We start from the raw sequence: 15,928 nt of genomic DNA, 5'->3' as shown, positions 1-15,928 counted from the left end.
AATCCTGGGGTGATGCATAGCCCAGCAGGGCAGCAAGCACGCAGCACCCCAAACTGCCACATTTCCGCCCCCGAGGTATTCATTCACACTTACAACTCCTGAAATACAACAAGAAAGGAACTTTATTTTACAGAAGACCGCTCAGACATGGACTCCAGCTTTGGCACCTGAAGGGAGGAAACACACGGTGCTCTCGGAGCTCATATGCTTGCAGGGATTGCACACAGGAGGAGGACCTTACCATGAAGGAGAAGTGCCAGTAAAACATGACCAAAATCAGTAAGCACTTGAACTTTTAATGTGGGAACAACTGATGTTTTAAGTACTGAAACAAAAAATAATGTTTTTAAAGCCTCAACGATAGGAGGGAGAAATTCCCACTTGCAGACTAGCCATTTACAGAGCAGAAAGAAATGTGTGAAAAAAAACCCAAAAAACTAAGCAGATTGCCTTGCCTAAATCTCTTCTTCTCCCCAGAAGCTCTGGGCCTATGTGCTGCTGCTCTCCCACAGGGGACTGAGTGCAAACAGATGAAACAAGCAATTCACAGTGTAGACAATTAAAACACATAAAAATAGCCCCTGATGGGATTATCCTGCCCTTTGACAGCATCTGAGCAGAGAAAACTGTCATTTCAGCAGCCCATCAGGTTGGGATTCATTCTACAAAGGCTGCAGTTGTCAGGTGGAAAAGGAAGTCCCCATCCAGGCTGTTTCTGAGCGTGTGCAATCAGGCTGCGCAGCTTCTGGCAAACTGCAGAAGACCTAAACAGCAGCTCCAGCTCAAGACACAAGGCTCCTCAGTTCTTGTCAGACATGGTTTCCATCTGCTGCAGAGGGGCTCACCACACCAGTCCCAACACACATCAGGGACAAGCACAGCAGCCTCCCTGCTACCATTTCTCTGGTCCATCTTTCGAAAGAAAAGTAAGAAGGTTTGTGCACGGAAAGTCCTGTGGTCCAGGCTCCCAGCCTTAGAGGATTCCCAGCTTTTTCATGGTCCGCCAGCGATCCTTGATCATCACTGGCGTGCGGTTCTGGAAGGGGTATTTCTGGCAAATGGCCTTCCATCTCCCTTCTCCAAACTTCTTCACACCCTCTTTGATCCACTCGCTCTCTTGTACTGTCCATTTCTACAAAAGAGCATATAAGCACTGTTCTGTGAGTACAGAGTGCAGTTTCAGGGAGGAGTTGCATTTGGCAGGGAACTGTGCTGGAACTCCTTCCTAGCATGTTAGCTTCCCTTTATCATCCATGCTAGTAACATAGAGGAAAGGCAGAGGTAGCACACACAACACTCAATAATTGGTTCACTGTAGATGTGCTCTCCTAACTGTTACAAGTAAGAGAAGTGTCCAGCTCCAGCACAAGCTCAGGAGTAGTTCTGCTTCCCAAAGCACAATACTGATCACATCAAAGAGGAATTACCTTTTGATGGAAGAGCAAACATCGGAGATACAAAATACTCACTACCTAATAGCATACAAGTAGAGTGTTAAAAAAGAAATAATCTGCAAGTTCAGGTCTGCTGGTCCCCTGAATTTTTGTACTGGAGACCATACACGAAATAATTGAAGAAAGCAGTTATGGGAAAAAAAGTGCTACATGGTGTACAGCAGCACAAGAGTAGCAGCTATCTTCCTACAAGCTCCTAGTAGCACCAAACTTGGGACTTCTTCTCAGGTAATAGCTGCCGTCTGCATGTCCCTCACCCGAACAAGATGCTGAACCTCTCTAGCACGTGGGAAACTCGGCAAACCTAGCTCTGAACCACATGCATCAAGGAAAAGGGACTTCACGCACATACCCAGTGCTTGGTGTGTGGGAGGCGTGCAGCTTTAGCCAACTACCAAACTGGGCTGTTTTAACAGAGAAACTCCAGCCAGCTCTGTGAATGCAAAGACCTGCACAAATTGGATCAAGCCTGGGTACTGCAAGCACCGGCCTCAGGAAGCATCGCTTTCCAAGCCAGCCTCTGGTGCTTCATTTAAAGCACAGCAGCAGCTTGCCCTGCTGTAGTGAACTGCAGGCTGCCGAGGAAGTGGTCTGAGCTGCAATCCTCACCAATATATTTCAAATTGTCTGACAGTTTGCTCTTTTATACGGACATGTCCTGATTTCAGGCCTTACCAAAAGGACTTAAGAGCTCCACATTACCTGTTTCTTGGAACCAAAGACTGTAGCATCGTGGCTGTTCGTCGCAAATGATGCTGAAAAACAAGGCAAGAGGATTACATTTCACCATAACTCAGGAGGTGCAGACCTCCTCGAGAAACTGCCTTGGGCTTAACTGCTGAACTATGCAGTCAGCCTACAATGAGAGCATCCCGTGACAAGACAATAAAACCAAACTCCTTTATCCCTCCCTTTTCTGCAGCTATAGCATGCACAGCCTTTCTGTTTCAAGCCCAATTGCTTTATGTGAAAGCTTTCCAATAAGGTCTGTTTTGTTTTAAACTAGCCAGTACGTCAAGAACAGGGGCATTCATCCAGGATGTGGCTACGCTGTATGTTGAGGCTGGAATTAGACACCCATTGTCCACTCCTTTTCACCAGCTAAGCTGCGTATCTAGCTGCAAAGGGGACTGGACTGGAAAATGGATCTGGCTGAAAAGGTAGACTTAACCTTTATTTCATGGCACTAAAGTGGGAATGGGGAAAGAGCTGTATTTACATCCTGTAAGCTAAGCATGATTAGTCTGAAACTTGAACAGGAGTTTTTGGCATGCATTTCAGCTCAGAGGTACAAAGAACAAATGTCTCAGAGTTGGACAGCTACCCATTTTCTTGGGCTTTTAGGATTTCTGGTTTCAAAATTCAGTCACACAGAAGGTAGAAAGACAGCCGTGAATAAGCCTCAAAGCCAGGATTATCATCAGTTAACACCTGCAACAGGGGCTCTGTTCTTACCCGCTTCTGAGAAGAGCTCATCCTCCTCACTCCAACTGTCTTTTTCTTCTTTGCCATATGAGCTGTTCCACCTTCCTTGGAAGGACCTGAAAGCAGGCAAGCATTTACTTTGGCTACTGGCTAGGGAGAATGTTTTAGGGGGAGAAGGTGCAGGGACACTGGGAGCCCAGCAGGCAAGCCTGTGATGGGCATACAGTGCAGAGAAATGTGCCCATAAAGTGATATATAAACACGCCGCCACCTCCTCCACTCCCCTCTGAGAGGGAATGAATCCTTAGGAGCCCCTATCTGAAAGTACTGTGTGCAATATATACTCAAATACAAGTGGAGTATTGTATTTTGTAGCCAGCATTTGCAAAAACAAGGGTATTAACTACACAATTAAGCACTTAAACAGACACACACAGCTGGACTTCCCAGGCCTTCGTGTATGGCACAGACTGGCCAAGAGCTCAGGGGAGAAGCCTTTAGTCTTCCCAAGAAGCATTTAATTCTTACTGTTTCACTACTAACACTTCTGAGGTCAACCGAGCTAGAGAGGCCTCTCCGTGAGATCAAGTGCCTCAATGCTGTCACCTGCTTCCAATCCTCAAGCACAAACTTGTGAGATAAAATTAAGTCTGCTAAAAAAGAACTTCAAAAGGTTCACCCCTGGCTGTCACATCCAATATAACTGAAGCCATTTATGATTACAAGAAAATAACTGTTCTCTTATTCTTCCTTGAAGTTGCCTCTTTCTTACACCTAAAGATTTGAGAACCAGCTACTGGCAGAGATGCACACAATGAGATTTCCAGACGGATGTCGTTAGCACCACTGCTACCATGAGTCCTAACATGTAAAGGCTTCAAGACAAGACATCCACAGAAGCAGCACAGACAATAAATCACTTTCCAGGTGAACTGGAGACCAACTTGCACAATGGCAGGGCTAAAACTCAAGAACTGCTCAAGCCAGCGGCAGCTGCATGGCAGCAGCCTCACTCCAGGCTCCTTCCTAATCCAGCACCAACCCTCGCTTCAGGCACCTGGCACAGGACAGGAAGGCATCACACCCGTATTTGGCCCACAGTATGCTGGTCTGGGAGAGTTCACAAAACATCATCCTATCCTCATGACGTTCCCCAGCACCCTTAAAATAAACTCAGACATATCCTTGGGACAGCAACGTCAGCTGCAATGTACTACCAGAAAAAAATGAAAGAGATCAAGTGTCAGCACTCACAAGTCCTTGAAAGCGTAGGAAATTTATTAACTAAAATGACTCTAGGAGGTGGACAACGGTGGAGATAGAAATCCGTCCTCGGCATCATCTCTGACAGTTAGTTTAACCCTGAGCAAGACACACCAGCAAGGTGTCTGAGAGATTTCACCACTGTTTGCATTGATGCACACCTCTACTTGCAGCTACTCTTCTGTGCTTCAGAGAAAGACAATCCATCTCCAGAGCAGCCAAGATACACAGAGCACTGAGATCTTTACTGCACGCCTTTCAAAACCAAACCTTTGCATTCTTGACATTCTTAAGCCAGGAACTAATGGAAATTGTGTTCTAGTTATCTTTCAAACACATCAAGCTTTCCTCAATCCTCCCAGTTTCAGTCCTGGGGATCCAAAACATCATTACTGCTGGCTGCTGTGCAACTTCACTAAGCAAAAGAAGAGCAACTCAGATGGCAGGAAGCTTTGTTACACCACCTCTTAGCTTAAGAGTCTCATATCAGTGTTAATTTTAAGACTTCTGCTGGTAAGCCTACTTTGCCATTTTCTGTGGGAAATCCTTATAAAAAGGAAAAAACCCTAACGTACCCCACCTCTTATTGCAGTCATTTCAGCTGCAAGGTAAGTGATAACTCATACTGAAGAAACAGTCAGATAGCTACTACTAGAAGTTTCTTAACCAACACAGGTTTCAGGAAAAAAGAGCTTAAGCGAGGTCAGTGTTGAATTACTCAAGAGTTGGAAAGGAGAGTTTAATCTGTTCCACAAGATGCACCTGTGAACTCTTTCCAGCTTCAGCATCACTAACCAAAGTGCAGAGAAACACATGTTACCTGCGATATGCATGCTGGAATCACCTACCAATACTAATTGCAGTACCTCTGATTCACTGCCAGTGGAAGCTGCATCATTTTCTCCTCATCATAAACCAAACAGTAAAGTGTAAGGACAACAGAGCCCAGTTCCACACATGCTAGCAGACACAGAAGATCAATATACTCATCTTGAATTAAAGGGTTTTGTTGTTCATGCTACTGATGTCAGCTGCAAGTCAAAAGATTGGGTGCAGATTAGAATATACCACAAGAGATAGGCTTCATACTTGGCGCTCTTAGTAGATACAGGCTGGTCATGCAATTTCTGAACAGGTCTGGAAGCAGAAGATACAACTGGTTCCTGGGAAGAGTCTGGGCTGTCACTCGACTCGCTGTACTGGCTGTCTTGCTCCATGACCAGTTTGCTTATGGTCAACAAGCGTTTGCCCTTATGGGATATTTCAGGAGGGTCTGAGATCTCAGAATCTTGATTCTCCTCTTCCTTCCGTCTCTTGGTTCTGTGGGATACAGAAGGAGACAGTTGCTTGGGGAAAGAAAAGTCTGTTTCATCCAGTTTGGTGAAGAGTGCATCAGAATCCTGGGAGTCCGACAAGATCTTGAAAGCTTCTCTCAGAACAGAAATCCCATACGTGGTTACAGTTCCAGAGGGCTGCCTACAAAATAAACAGAACTGAGCAGGTTGTAAAGATATCACCAAGGTGGCTCCACTTCACTGAAACCAGGCTTTTCCCCTACAGTGTGACCCTCAACAATTGACCCTAGGGTGCAAATAAAACCTACTGAAGAGGGCATTCCCAACCCTTCGGTCCGCCCTCCTTCTACATGGTGCGGCGTACCAGGGGAGCGGGTCTCAAAAGAACGTGCCCACGCTCCATGCGCCACTGGATGCCCTGCTATTCTTGACTAAGGGCGGAACCATACGGATACCAAACGCTGCTCCACGAGAGCAAACCTTCTGGCAGCCACTGCCCTCCCTCCCTAGTTTACAGAAGTACTACATATCTTCAGAAAAAAAACCCAAACCACCTTAACATTTTTACTGTGATCCAGACAGAAGTTACACTGATAGCCCTTGGGGCTTGCTTGGGCAGACCTGCTTGGGCTGGCATTCAGGGAGATTAAGAGCTGCCTAGACAGAGCAAACTATCCCTCAGAAGAGAACTGCTGCCACACTTCATCCACAATGCAGCGCCGGATTCCTCTGCCCACCTTTCCGAGTCCCTGTAGGACACTCCTGGAAGGTCTGGAGCTGCTGCTGCTGGTTCTTTAGATACTTCCATAGGCTCTGAAGCATCTTCCAAGATATTAACTGCTGCTGTGAGGTGCTCAGGAGTTGCTTCTGGGTCAGTAGCTCCTTCCATAGGCTCTGGAGCTGCTGCAGAGTCACTAGTTCCTTCCATAGGCTCAGGAGCTGCTGCGGGGTCATCTGCTCTTTCTGCAGGGTTGGGAGCTCCCTCCAGGTGTTCTGCTGTTTCTGCAGGCTCTGGGGCTCCTGCTGGGCCCTTTGCCCGTCCTGAGGGCTCGGGAGCCGCTGCCTCACCCTTTGGCCCATTTGCAGACTCGGGAGTCACCGATGAGTGTTTTCGTACTTTGGCATGTTCTGAATTCAAAGTCTTTTTCATTATCTTGGACAGAGAAAAAGCACGTAACCATTATAAAGATGTTTCCTCGTACAGGGTTCATGTCTATCAATTAAAACTTGTTACAGGGACTGAAAAATGTGTTCAACTGTATAAACTTTTTAGGAACAGATTCAATTTAAAGTATTTTGGATTCAACCCACCGTTAATTAGGTGCCTAAGCTCTAATTCATTACTGGCACAGAAGGCACGTAGAAGCCAAATTACTGTATTTCATTGCCTTGTGGCAAAGAAAGTGTCTGTTCTCCCCCAATCTGCATCTCGTGTCGTTTTCCTGCTGTCCCTTGCTGGGGCAGAAGCAAGCACAGGACGGGCAGCTAGGTAAGCAGGGCAGACATGTACCGTTAGCAGCAGTGGCTCCGAATTGTCCACATAGGTCTTCAGGAACTGAAACACGCTCTGCTGGAAGTTCTTGTAAGAGAAGTTTTTCACCACAGGATGAGTGAAATTCTTCTCCCGGATGACAGTCAGCAACTCGTTCCTCTTTTTCTAGAGGAGAGATAAGGATGCTCTGAATAGGTATGAGGATATAAATGACAACCACAGGAGCTAGGATCTGGGTGAGGATTGGGCCTTTCCCATTTGACATTCTCCAGGTGCAACTAATTTACACTGACATAAGGTTGGGAAAAGGGCAGAGAAACAGGAGAACCATCTTGTTTCAGCAGTTCTGACTTTTTGCTTCCAGTGCCCAAGACATTACACTGCCTACAGAATAGGAATGGGGACACTTTTTGCTTTCAGAACCAGCCCTTCTTAAGAACTCATGCTCTACATGTGAACTTGAGTTTGCCTCGAGACAAAGGATGAATTTTGATGGCTGCAAGACCCATGACGATATGTGAGGAAACATGAGTAACAGAGGGAGGTCCAAAGTAATGATTGACATGCTTTACAAATGGGTAACACTGAGGGTCTGTTGTTCAAGGAGGACTCTTTCCATTTCAGCACCCTTACCCTTTCTTCTTGTTCAGGTTTTCCTAAGAGGCATGATTCTCAGGGAAACAGTTTATGCCTGCGATATGGGTCACAAGTGCCCCCCCAATACCCTGTAAGACATATCAAGACCACCCCCAAATATCCCCGCTCCCCAGTACCCTGTAAGACATATTGCACAGTCCTCACACAGCCATCTTTCATTCCGGTGCATAATCACCTGGTTTCTGGGCTCCTTCCCTATATGCCTCTTGACAATTTTTGAAGCTTTATCAAACTCTCCATTTTTGATGCAGACAATAACAGCCTACAGAAGAAAACAAATACCAGTTTTTCTGCTGACATTGAATTGACCATACTCTCTAGATCAGCTTTGGAAAAGCATGTATCATAATCAAGTGTGGCACACAGGTAACAGCTTAGTACCAACTTACACAGAGAAACAACTTCTACATTAACTGATGAAGAAGCACGTACACTGAAGATACGCATTTGCAGCCAAGTCAGTACTAACGATGGTATTCTATACGTGAGGCAATTCCCACTGTCGTTTACACAAGATCTTTCTAAGACAAAAGATGAGCAGAGTATTTATTGAAAAAGAAAAAGGTCTTACAGCTTCCTTCACCATCTTCTCAACAGTTTCCATCGTCTTTTCAGCCACAGAGAATTCTCTCTGAATGAGCTCCAGGATGCTGATCGCTGATTCAAGAGGGGTGAGCTCCGCCTCTTTATCGAAGGTGCAATCTACAAGAATTCACAGCCATTGGTTTGGGAGGCGTTCACAGCGATGCCTTACAGGCAGCTAGTTATGTATTTACTCAGTTTGACTGCAAATTCTACAGCTACAGAAGATGAAGATGAGAAGGAATGGCAGGCTGATTGCCAAGTGTCTAAACTGCAAGATCCCCCCCAGGCATGGAAAGCTACAGAAACACCGCTTGACTACAAATAACTGATCCGGGGGAGCATTTCAGAAGCTACAAGGCTAAGCAGGAATCACAAGGCTGCTACATTCAGATAGCAGGACAGCCCTGGAGCTTGGGTTCAAGCACATTGCTCTTGGCTACAGCAGCACGATGCAGACACGAACAGTCACCCTCTCCAGCCCCTCACCCTCCTAGGAGAGCTCCTACAGCTTAACAGCTTCAGCCCAGACCTCTGCTCTGTGCAGAAACACAGATCCTGGGAGCTGCAGAGACACAGCCACAGAACAGGGTACACCCCGGCTGGGGGAGCAGGCTTCGAGCCAAGACTGGGGTTTCCCCAGGGCCTTGCTGGGAGCGTTGGGGACCCACCGAGGTTCTCGCCTTCCTCAATCCGTGACAAGAGTTGCATCATGCGCAGCATCTGGGCCACCATGGGCTCCTTCTCCAGGGGCCGCACAAGCAGCGCTGTGGGACGAGAGGCAGGTTACGCCGGTACCGCAGGGCCCAGTCCCGGTACCCCTGGGCCCAGCTCCGGGCCCAGCTCCCCCTCGCAGCCCAGCCCACGGCCCCCCAGCCTCCCCCCGGCACCCCTCACCCCCGAACGGGGCCTGCCCCTCCCCAACCGCCACCCTGCTCGGCCTCGCAGGCTATCCCCGCTCCCGTTCCCGTTCCCCGGGAACCCGGCCAGCCCAACTCCCCCCCCCCCGGGCCCGGCCCCGGCCCCGGTAGCCCACCCTGCATGACGTCACGGAGCTGGCGGAAGTCGCGGTTCCGCCCGGAGCGGTAGGCCGCCATGGCCTGGTGGAAGTAGAACTGCAGGACCCAACCGTTCACCGTTTCCTCGGGGACACCCCCCGGCGCCGCCATCCTCTCCCTCCGGCCAGCCCGCAGCCGCCTCCCTACCATCCCGCCGGGAACTGACGCCAATTCCCGGCGGAAGTGACGATCGAACCGAAACCGTCGCCACGCCCCCACCCCCGATGCGATAGCAGTATTACACGCTTATACAGCTCCCGGCGTGCACCGCGCCAGCCCCGCCGCGCCTACAGCCCCCAGCGTGCACCGCGCCGGGCGCCGGTCTGGGCTGGCGCCCCCTGCCGGGCGGGCGGGCCGCTGCAGGGCCGGTCCCAGCAGGCAGGGGAATTAATTGCAGGCAGGGGAATTAATTGCAGGCAGGGTCCCTCGGGGCTGGGGACCTCACCCGCCGCCCATCGTGGGCATCGAGGCGGGCTCCTGCCGTGGGGAAGAGGCCCCGCCGGCCCGAGGCCCTACGAGTACAGGGTCCTACGACTTCAGAGGTCATTCTCTGCCTGCCAAAAGGTAAAGACGGAGCAAGGGGCTGAAGAAGGACGCCTTCCTCACGCTCTTCCAACCTCAGGCTTCATGTTCCAGCCAAAACAGCATTTCCAGGAGCGCCGGTTACCTTACTTCAGCTGAGAAACGTGGAAACCGCAGGGAAACCGCCATCGGTAAATTGTGAGGGATCCCCTGAGCCCAGCGCTTCACCTCGGTCCGGAGGCGTCCATTCAACCTGTTCTGGCACCTAAAACAGAGTCAGCGCCAGCTCTGCCGGCACAGGCGGATGCTCGGAACCGACAGGCGGAGCAGAGCCAGGCCGTGCTGCTCAGGGTTCACAACAGAAATGGCAATGGAAACCACAGCGCGTACCTGCACGGCCTCGCCAGCTGCCGTGGTCGAGAAGGGGATAGGGAGCACCAACACCTAACTCGGCTGGAGCACAACCGGCATCTGCGGATGTGACTGAACCCTTCATGTATTAGACAGGAGTTGTTATTTTGTACTTTATTTGTTTTTTTTTAATTTATTATTTTATGCTCTTTATTCTCGTCTTTTGAACAGCCAGGACATCTTCATATGCTGTTGACACCCGTTCCTTGTACTCCAGCCATCTGCAAATCCCATTCCCCTAACCTGTAACACCAAAATGAGGTCCCTGTTTCAGCATCTTGGGGCAGAGGTTTTCCCACAGTTACTTGGGCTTCGTGTAACGAATCCAAAGCCCTGGCATCCCAGTGATCCCAGTGAACGAGGGCCAAGTAGAACTGGTGCCCTGAGGAGGCTGGTTTAGGCAAAGGCCAAGGAGATCCTCCAGATTACGGGCTGGTTCTCTGCCACTCCAGGATCTCTCTCACTCGGATGTGGTGTCGCTTTGGCTCAGGGAACATCAGTGACACCATTCTGGAGACTATCTCACCTGAGGTGGAAAAGCACGTGAAAATTCCTCTCGCGTTAGGTTATCCGGGATACTCCCTTCCCTCCACCCCTGGCCAGAGGAGAAGGAAACACGCATGAGAAAAATCCATGTGTCAGATGGAAAACAGTAAAACTGGGAGGGATTTTTTATTGGCAAACAAAGGGAGATAAAAATAATCTGTGCAAGAAAGGATGGCTGTTCACCCGGGGCAGTGTGACTGCCCTGGGGAGAGCAAGCGCAGAAAGGGAGCTGTGTGAGTGGGACACGGTACAACCGCATCATACCGCCAGCAAGTCACTGCCGTTAAATGTTGGGAAGGATGCGGAGAGAGATACCGGTGGTTGTTTCCTGGGCTGAGAGGAGATGACAGAGCGACATGGTTTGGTTAAAATACTTTTCTGTACGAAATATTCATCAGCAACACAGTTTTGCTCTTTTTCTGTCACAAGGTGCAACAGGTGACAGGGCTGGGACTCCTGAACTTAACCGTTCTCCTCTTGATTCAAGGGGAGGCCAATCAGCCCCAGCAACAGCGTAAGATGGTTGCCTTTACCGCCTTCAAACATCGCCGTTGCTCTCCTGACTAGAAAACTCCATGTTTTCTGAAAAGCTCAGTAGCTTCTGCACCTAAGGTACACACCGCTCCAACTAGATGCACCAGCCACTTTGGCAGGTCCCACCAGCCCAGTACAGGTTTTAGGATTTTGAGCAATTTCATATATTTTTGCTCAAAGATCAGAAAAAAGAGTCCCTGGAGTCCTCTCCCAAAGGAAACAAAGCAAGCTTTCTCTCCAAGATGCCTGGACGAAGCCATTTGGGGTCCACCTGCCTGCTCCAAGCCAGGCTTTGCTCAGGAAAAGCAGCAGAGTTGCTGCTCACCAGGTCCACGTCCTCAGCCTCCTGCTTCTGCCTCCTGTCCTTGCCCGTCCGGGACTGCCATCACCCCCTCCTCATGCCCACCAGCATCTCCCCAGTGAAGGTGTCATCCCTTCAGATCGAGGACCGCTGCTCAGCGGACCACTTCCCACCCTGTTAGATGGAACTGCTCCCAGTTAGACCAGACTGATGAGGTTTCTACAGTTCCTGGGACAGTTTGGAGAGCAGCAGCTGAAGGAGCCATAGCGTGGTGACGCTGACAGATGTCAGAGAGCAGTAATCACCACGGCAGAGCCACGGGGCAGCTCAGAAGGTGCTAATCTCCCTACATGCTGCTGGAGCCAGGCGAGGACATGTGACAGGGGCCGCAGCCTTGGCATCTCAATCAAGGCTTCCTTCCCCCACGGTCTCATGGCCTGCATGGGCCAATTATGTGTTAACAGCACCCAGCACTGGAAAACAAGCCTGAAATTCTGATTTCCAGAGTAAATACAGAAATACAAACCATTGTTTTACTCTCTGAATCTTCTATGATGAATGAAAAGGAAGCAGGGATTATGGAAGCAGGCAGTGGACCTGGAATGCAAGTGGCCTCGCTGTCCAGTTGCACCGAATCCTTGCCCAGTGTCATCATTAATTTTTTCAGGAAAAGGTTTGGTGTTTCACGTGCCAAAAGAAACACTGGGCAGGAAGGCACAAATTACAGTCATGTTTGTGCTTTTTAGTCTTAACTAGTTGATTTATGGATTTTGATGAAGTGATTACAGATGAAAGAAAACATTCCAGGGAACAAGATCTGCACGTTGCTGCGGTCTCGTGTCTGTCTTTCTGTATGAGTTACAGTGGAAAAGAAAACAGGAAAATCACCAGGGGCACCTGGTCACCATGCTCTCCTTTCTCTTCTCGATCATAGAGCACTGGCTGCATGCACAGTGCTGCACCAAACAGAAGACAACAGCACCTGCTCTAAAGGGCTTGCTCTCTAGATGGACACGCAACAGGTTTCTGACTTCTGTTTGGGCTAGATAATGGTAAGGAAGAGCAGCGATTGAATGCTGTTGCTCAATAAATAAATATAGAGCTCATTTGTTACCATGATCATTATTTGTATTGCTAATGTGCCTAGAAAGCCTGATGCCACTATGTTATGGAGAATTGCAAAACAGATACCGTGCCTAGTAGTCTCAGAAAGGCAGTAGACAGCAATAAAAAACAGGCAGCAACAAAATAGTGGAAAAGGGAAATGTTGAGGAGGATAATGAGATCGCTTTGCAAAATATACGGAGAAACCTCCACATGAGAGCTGCAGAAAAGAGCACAAAGGCACTCAAAAATTTTTATCAAGTAGGTTATAGAAACTGATGCTGTGAACCAATTCAAGGCAAAGGTCAGTACTTCACATTGAAATCAAGACAGGCAGGAACGTGCTGGGAAGGATCTAGAAAAAGAGACATAGTTTTTGATGCAACCAAGGGATGGGGCCAGCAGAAATGTGCTGAGATGGGTAGCCTGGTCAAAGCAAGAGGGCAGAGTGATCTTTACAGCAGCTCTCTGTGTGAAATGATACATAACTGCACTTGTCAAGGCCGGGCAGAAGGACGTTGTGGCGAGAGGGGTGCATGGTGATGAAATCCCATGGTAGTTTACAGTACATAGCCTGGCTGGGGGGAGCCTCCCTCTTAGTAACGTTACACAGTAAGGGAACTGCAAGGTTGTATGTCACATCAGTGCAAGGAGCTAGAAATTCTTCCATGTCAGAGAGGATACTTGGGTTACACACAGAATCAAGGAACCATCCCTAATGACTGGAAAAAGATACACAGAAAGGATCAAAAGAAGAAGAATAAGCTCAATATTTAAGCTATGTTGAGACCGAGCTATTGATTGGGTAACTGAAGAAGTTTCAGAACAACAGGCTAAGACTAACAATATACCAATATTTGGTTAACTAAATGTATGGACGTGCCCAGACAGAGCAGATACCTGAATTTGCATTTACAGATGAAGTATCTCTATTGCTATGAAATAGCTGGAGGGGAAGCCGCAAGGTCTGCGCCCTCCAGCCTGTAACAAAGAGAGGAAAAGGAGGCCAAGGACTTCAAGAACAGTGTGACTTTAGCAGCTGCTTTGCATAGCCCAAGCACGTACAGACAGAGTACTGGTTCTGACGCTTGGCTCGGAAGAGTCACTGCAGACTTCACTGGGTAACAGTGGGGAATAAGTGTATATCTAAAGGAGGCTGTCAAGTGTACATGCATTGGCTCAGTTAAAAAAAAAAAAGTAACTAGGATAGATGAAAACACTGAGAGACAGAGAAATATTCTAGCTTTACGGCTGTCTCAATAAATGTCGTAAAGTAACATAGAGTTTAATTTAGAAGGTGGCCACACAAAAGCTAACAATTCACCAGAGCAATATAGCAAAGGCAGTGTGTGCAACCAGGCGCTGCACTACCTACCAGGCTTTTTGAGAAGCAGAAACCCCAGTTTGCTGTGCCAGCAGAGTATGAGTAGAGAATTCTGATGAGCGACTACAAGCTTGCTGGGAAGCACAAGGCAGTAAATGCACTTACAAAGACAAACACTCTTTGCTACAGCTACGAGAACCAAGGTTCTTAAGGAACAAGAGGAAAAGTCACCAGCGCACCAGGTACCAAAGGATGTGAAACATTCAGTAAAATTCAACTATTGCTGTGGTATATCCAGATTTTTAGCTTACTTCCTAAGACAGAGAACACATTGACAGCAGGATGGATTTGAATCCTACACAAATTAGACTGGTCTGACTCGAATGCCTTCTCTCCCCACACTTTATTCTTTACCTAGTACAGTGGCATTATTTCCTTACTACTTCTTTGATTGCACCTCAATCCCCATTTCCTTGTAGAAAACCAGTAGAACAAGGCCAGAATAAGGCAGTGCATGAAAAACAGATGCCATGCCAGGTCTCAGCCCAGAATTTCAGCCATTTGCAAAGACCATGCATTACAACAGTAATTGGATTAGACACTGCGGTTGGCAGGCACCACTGGAGCGACTTCTTTCTCTCCAGTAATAAAAGATACCCTTCCTTCTTACCAGAGAGTGACCTAGAAAATTTGTTTGACATACAATCTGGGATCTTCAGGGAGCTAACCTGTCTTTGGACTGAAGTCAGTGTGGACAGACAGCATGGTTAGGATAACATCTTTGAGCTGACAGATCTCCCAGACTGTACCATTAGGTATGTCCCATTCCCACAGAGATCCCAGCTTAGTGGCAGGCCAGGTACGGGTACTTGCTTCACTTGAGCTCCTTTTAAAACTCCAACTGCAGCAAACTGCACAAACATTAGCCTGCTCAAATTCTCTTTGCATGTACCTTTAATCTTTAGCCAGTGGTGGTAATAGTATTAGCACTTCTTACAACATAGGGCATTTCTGCCTCCTCAGCAGTTACATTAAAACAAACAGTTCACTGTCCGTCGTTATACCTGCACTGCAAGTATAAGAAAATAAATTCCACAGCCACAAATGCGAGTTCATAAATTAAAACCATCAGGTTTACAAATTACTCAGGTTCCTGAGCCTCCAAACAGTCTCTCTGTCCCTAAACCTGCTCAATGTGGCTGGCAGGGAAGAGAGAACTTACCAAGTGACTCACATCAGACCTGCACATGAACACTTTCCTGTAGAAACTGATGAAAACGCAGCACTTGGAGGTGTGCTGCACCTCCCCTGGCTCCGTTTAACGGCCTGTGAGATGGCCATCTATTTTATATACACACAGACAGACTCGAAGCAAAAAGGGCGGCAAAAAAGCTGTTCCGATTGGCACTGGAATCAAAAGCCTACCAAAGGAGCGCTGCAGTTCAGCTGAGGGACCCTGAAAAATGATTCTTGCCAGCACACATCCCCCGCACTTTCCTGACGAAACAGCCGCCGCCCGTGGCTCCCTGTCCCCGCACCCGCTGCGGAAGGCTTGCATCGCCTTCCAACCGCGTTTGCTACCGGAGACAACCCCGAGGCGGCCTGTCGCAGACATCTGCGGCTGGGCTCTGGGAAGGGTGCTGCAGCTCCGACCGCAGGCGGTCAGGCGAGCTTGGACGGTCCCTGACAGGAACAGGCGCTTCCTAGGCGATCCCGGTTTCCCTTCACCTGCCCAACAGGCCGGACGGGGAGAGTTACCGGAGGCCGGGGATGGACACCAGGCTCCGCTGCGGGCAGGCTGCTGACAGGAACCTCGCTCTGCCGGCGGCCCGGGTGGGGTGGCAGAGCGGCCGAGGCCCCAGCTGCCCGCCAGCCGCGCTCTCCCCGGGGGAAGCGCAGGCCGGGGCCGGGCCGGAGCGCACCGCCTGAGGCGACGCGAGGCGAGGCCCAGCGCCTTCCC

The 15,928-nt window shown here is 48.9% G+C and overlaps 1 protein-coding gene across 2 annotated transcripts; it reads right to left on the bottom strand.

Annotated features, from left to right (window-relative positions):
* Nucleotides 1-99: 99 nt before the first annotated feature.
* TERF2 (telomeric repeat binding factor 2) lies at nucleotides 100-9,411 on the bottom strand. 2 transcript variants are annotated; one of them, XM_069793195.1, is made up of 10 exons: nucleotides 9,205-9,411; nucleotides 8,840-8,935; nucleotides 8,158-8,288; nucleotides 7,762-7,848; nucleotides 6,948-7,094; nucleotides 6,175-6,590; nucleotides 5,232-5,618; nucleotides 2,910-2,995; nucleotides 2,157-2,209; nucleotides 100-1,132 (listed from the first exon to the last, which is right to left on the bottom strand). In XM_069793195.1, the coding sequence occupies exons 1-10, from the start codon at nucleotides 9,374-9,376 to the stop codon at nucleotides 974-976; spliced, it is 1,734 nt and encodes a 577-aa protein (XP_069649296.1). In that variant the 5' UTR covers nucleotides 9,377-9,411; the 3' UTR covers nucleotides 100-973. The 2 variants fall into 2 exon arrangements, with proteins under 2 accessions (XP_069649296.1, XP_069649297.1); XM_069793196.1 differs by having other exon boundaries at nucleotides 5,232-5,462.
* Between the last annotated feature and the right edge of the window lie 6,517 nt (nucleotides 9,412-15,928).

This window comes from Haliaeetus albicilla, chromosome 10, assembly GCF_947461875.1.
Source record: "Haliaeetus albicilla chromosome 10, bHalAlb1.1, whole genome shotgun sequence".
In the NCBI taxonomy this organism is placed as follows: domain Eukaryota; kingdom Metazoa; phylum Chordata; class Aves; order Accipitriformes; family Accipitridae; genus Haliaeetus; species Haliaeetus albicilla.
Note: the sequence above shows the minus strand (reverse complement) of the source record. Positions and strands in the feature narration are given on the sequence as shown.

What these genes read in the sequence shown, in the direction of transcription:
- TERF2 (XM_069793195.1), bottom strand. Translation starts at nt 9,376, where the DNA reads ATGGTAGGGAGGCGGCTGCGGGCTGGCCGGAGGGAGAGGATGGCGGCG. An exon ending in TCCTACAGGGACTCGGAAAG is followed by an intron (nt 5,619 to 6,174) that starts GTGGGCAGAGGA and finishes TTTATTTTGTAG; the next exon opens with GCAGCCCTCTGGAACTGTAA. An exon ending in GTATCTACTAAGAGCGCCAA is followed by an intron (nt 2,996 to 5,231) that starts GTATGAAGCCTA and finishes GCCTGCTTTCAG; the next exon opens with GTCCTTCCAAGGAAGGTGGA.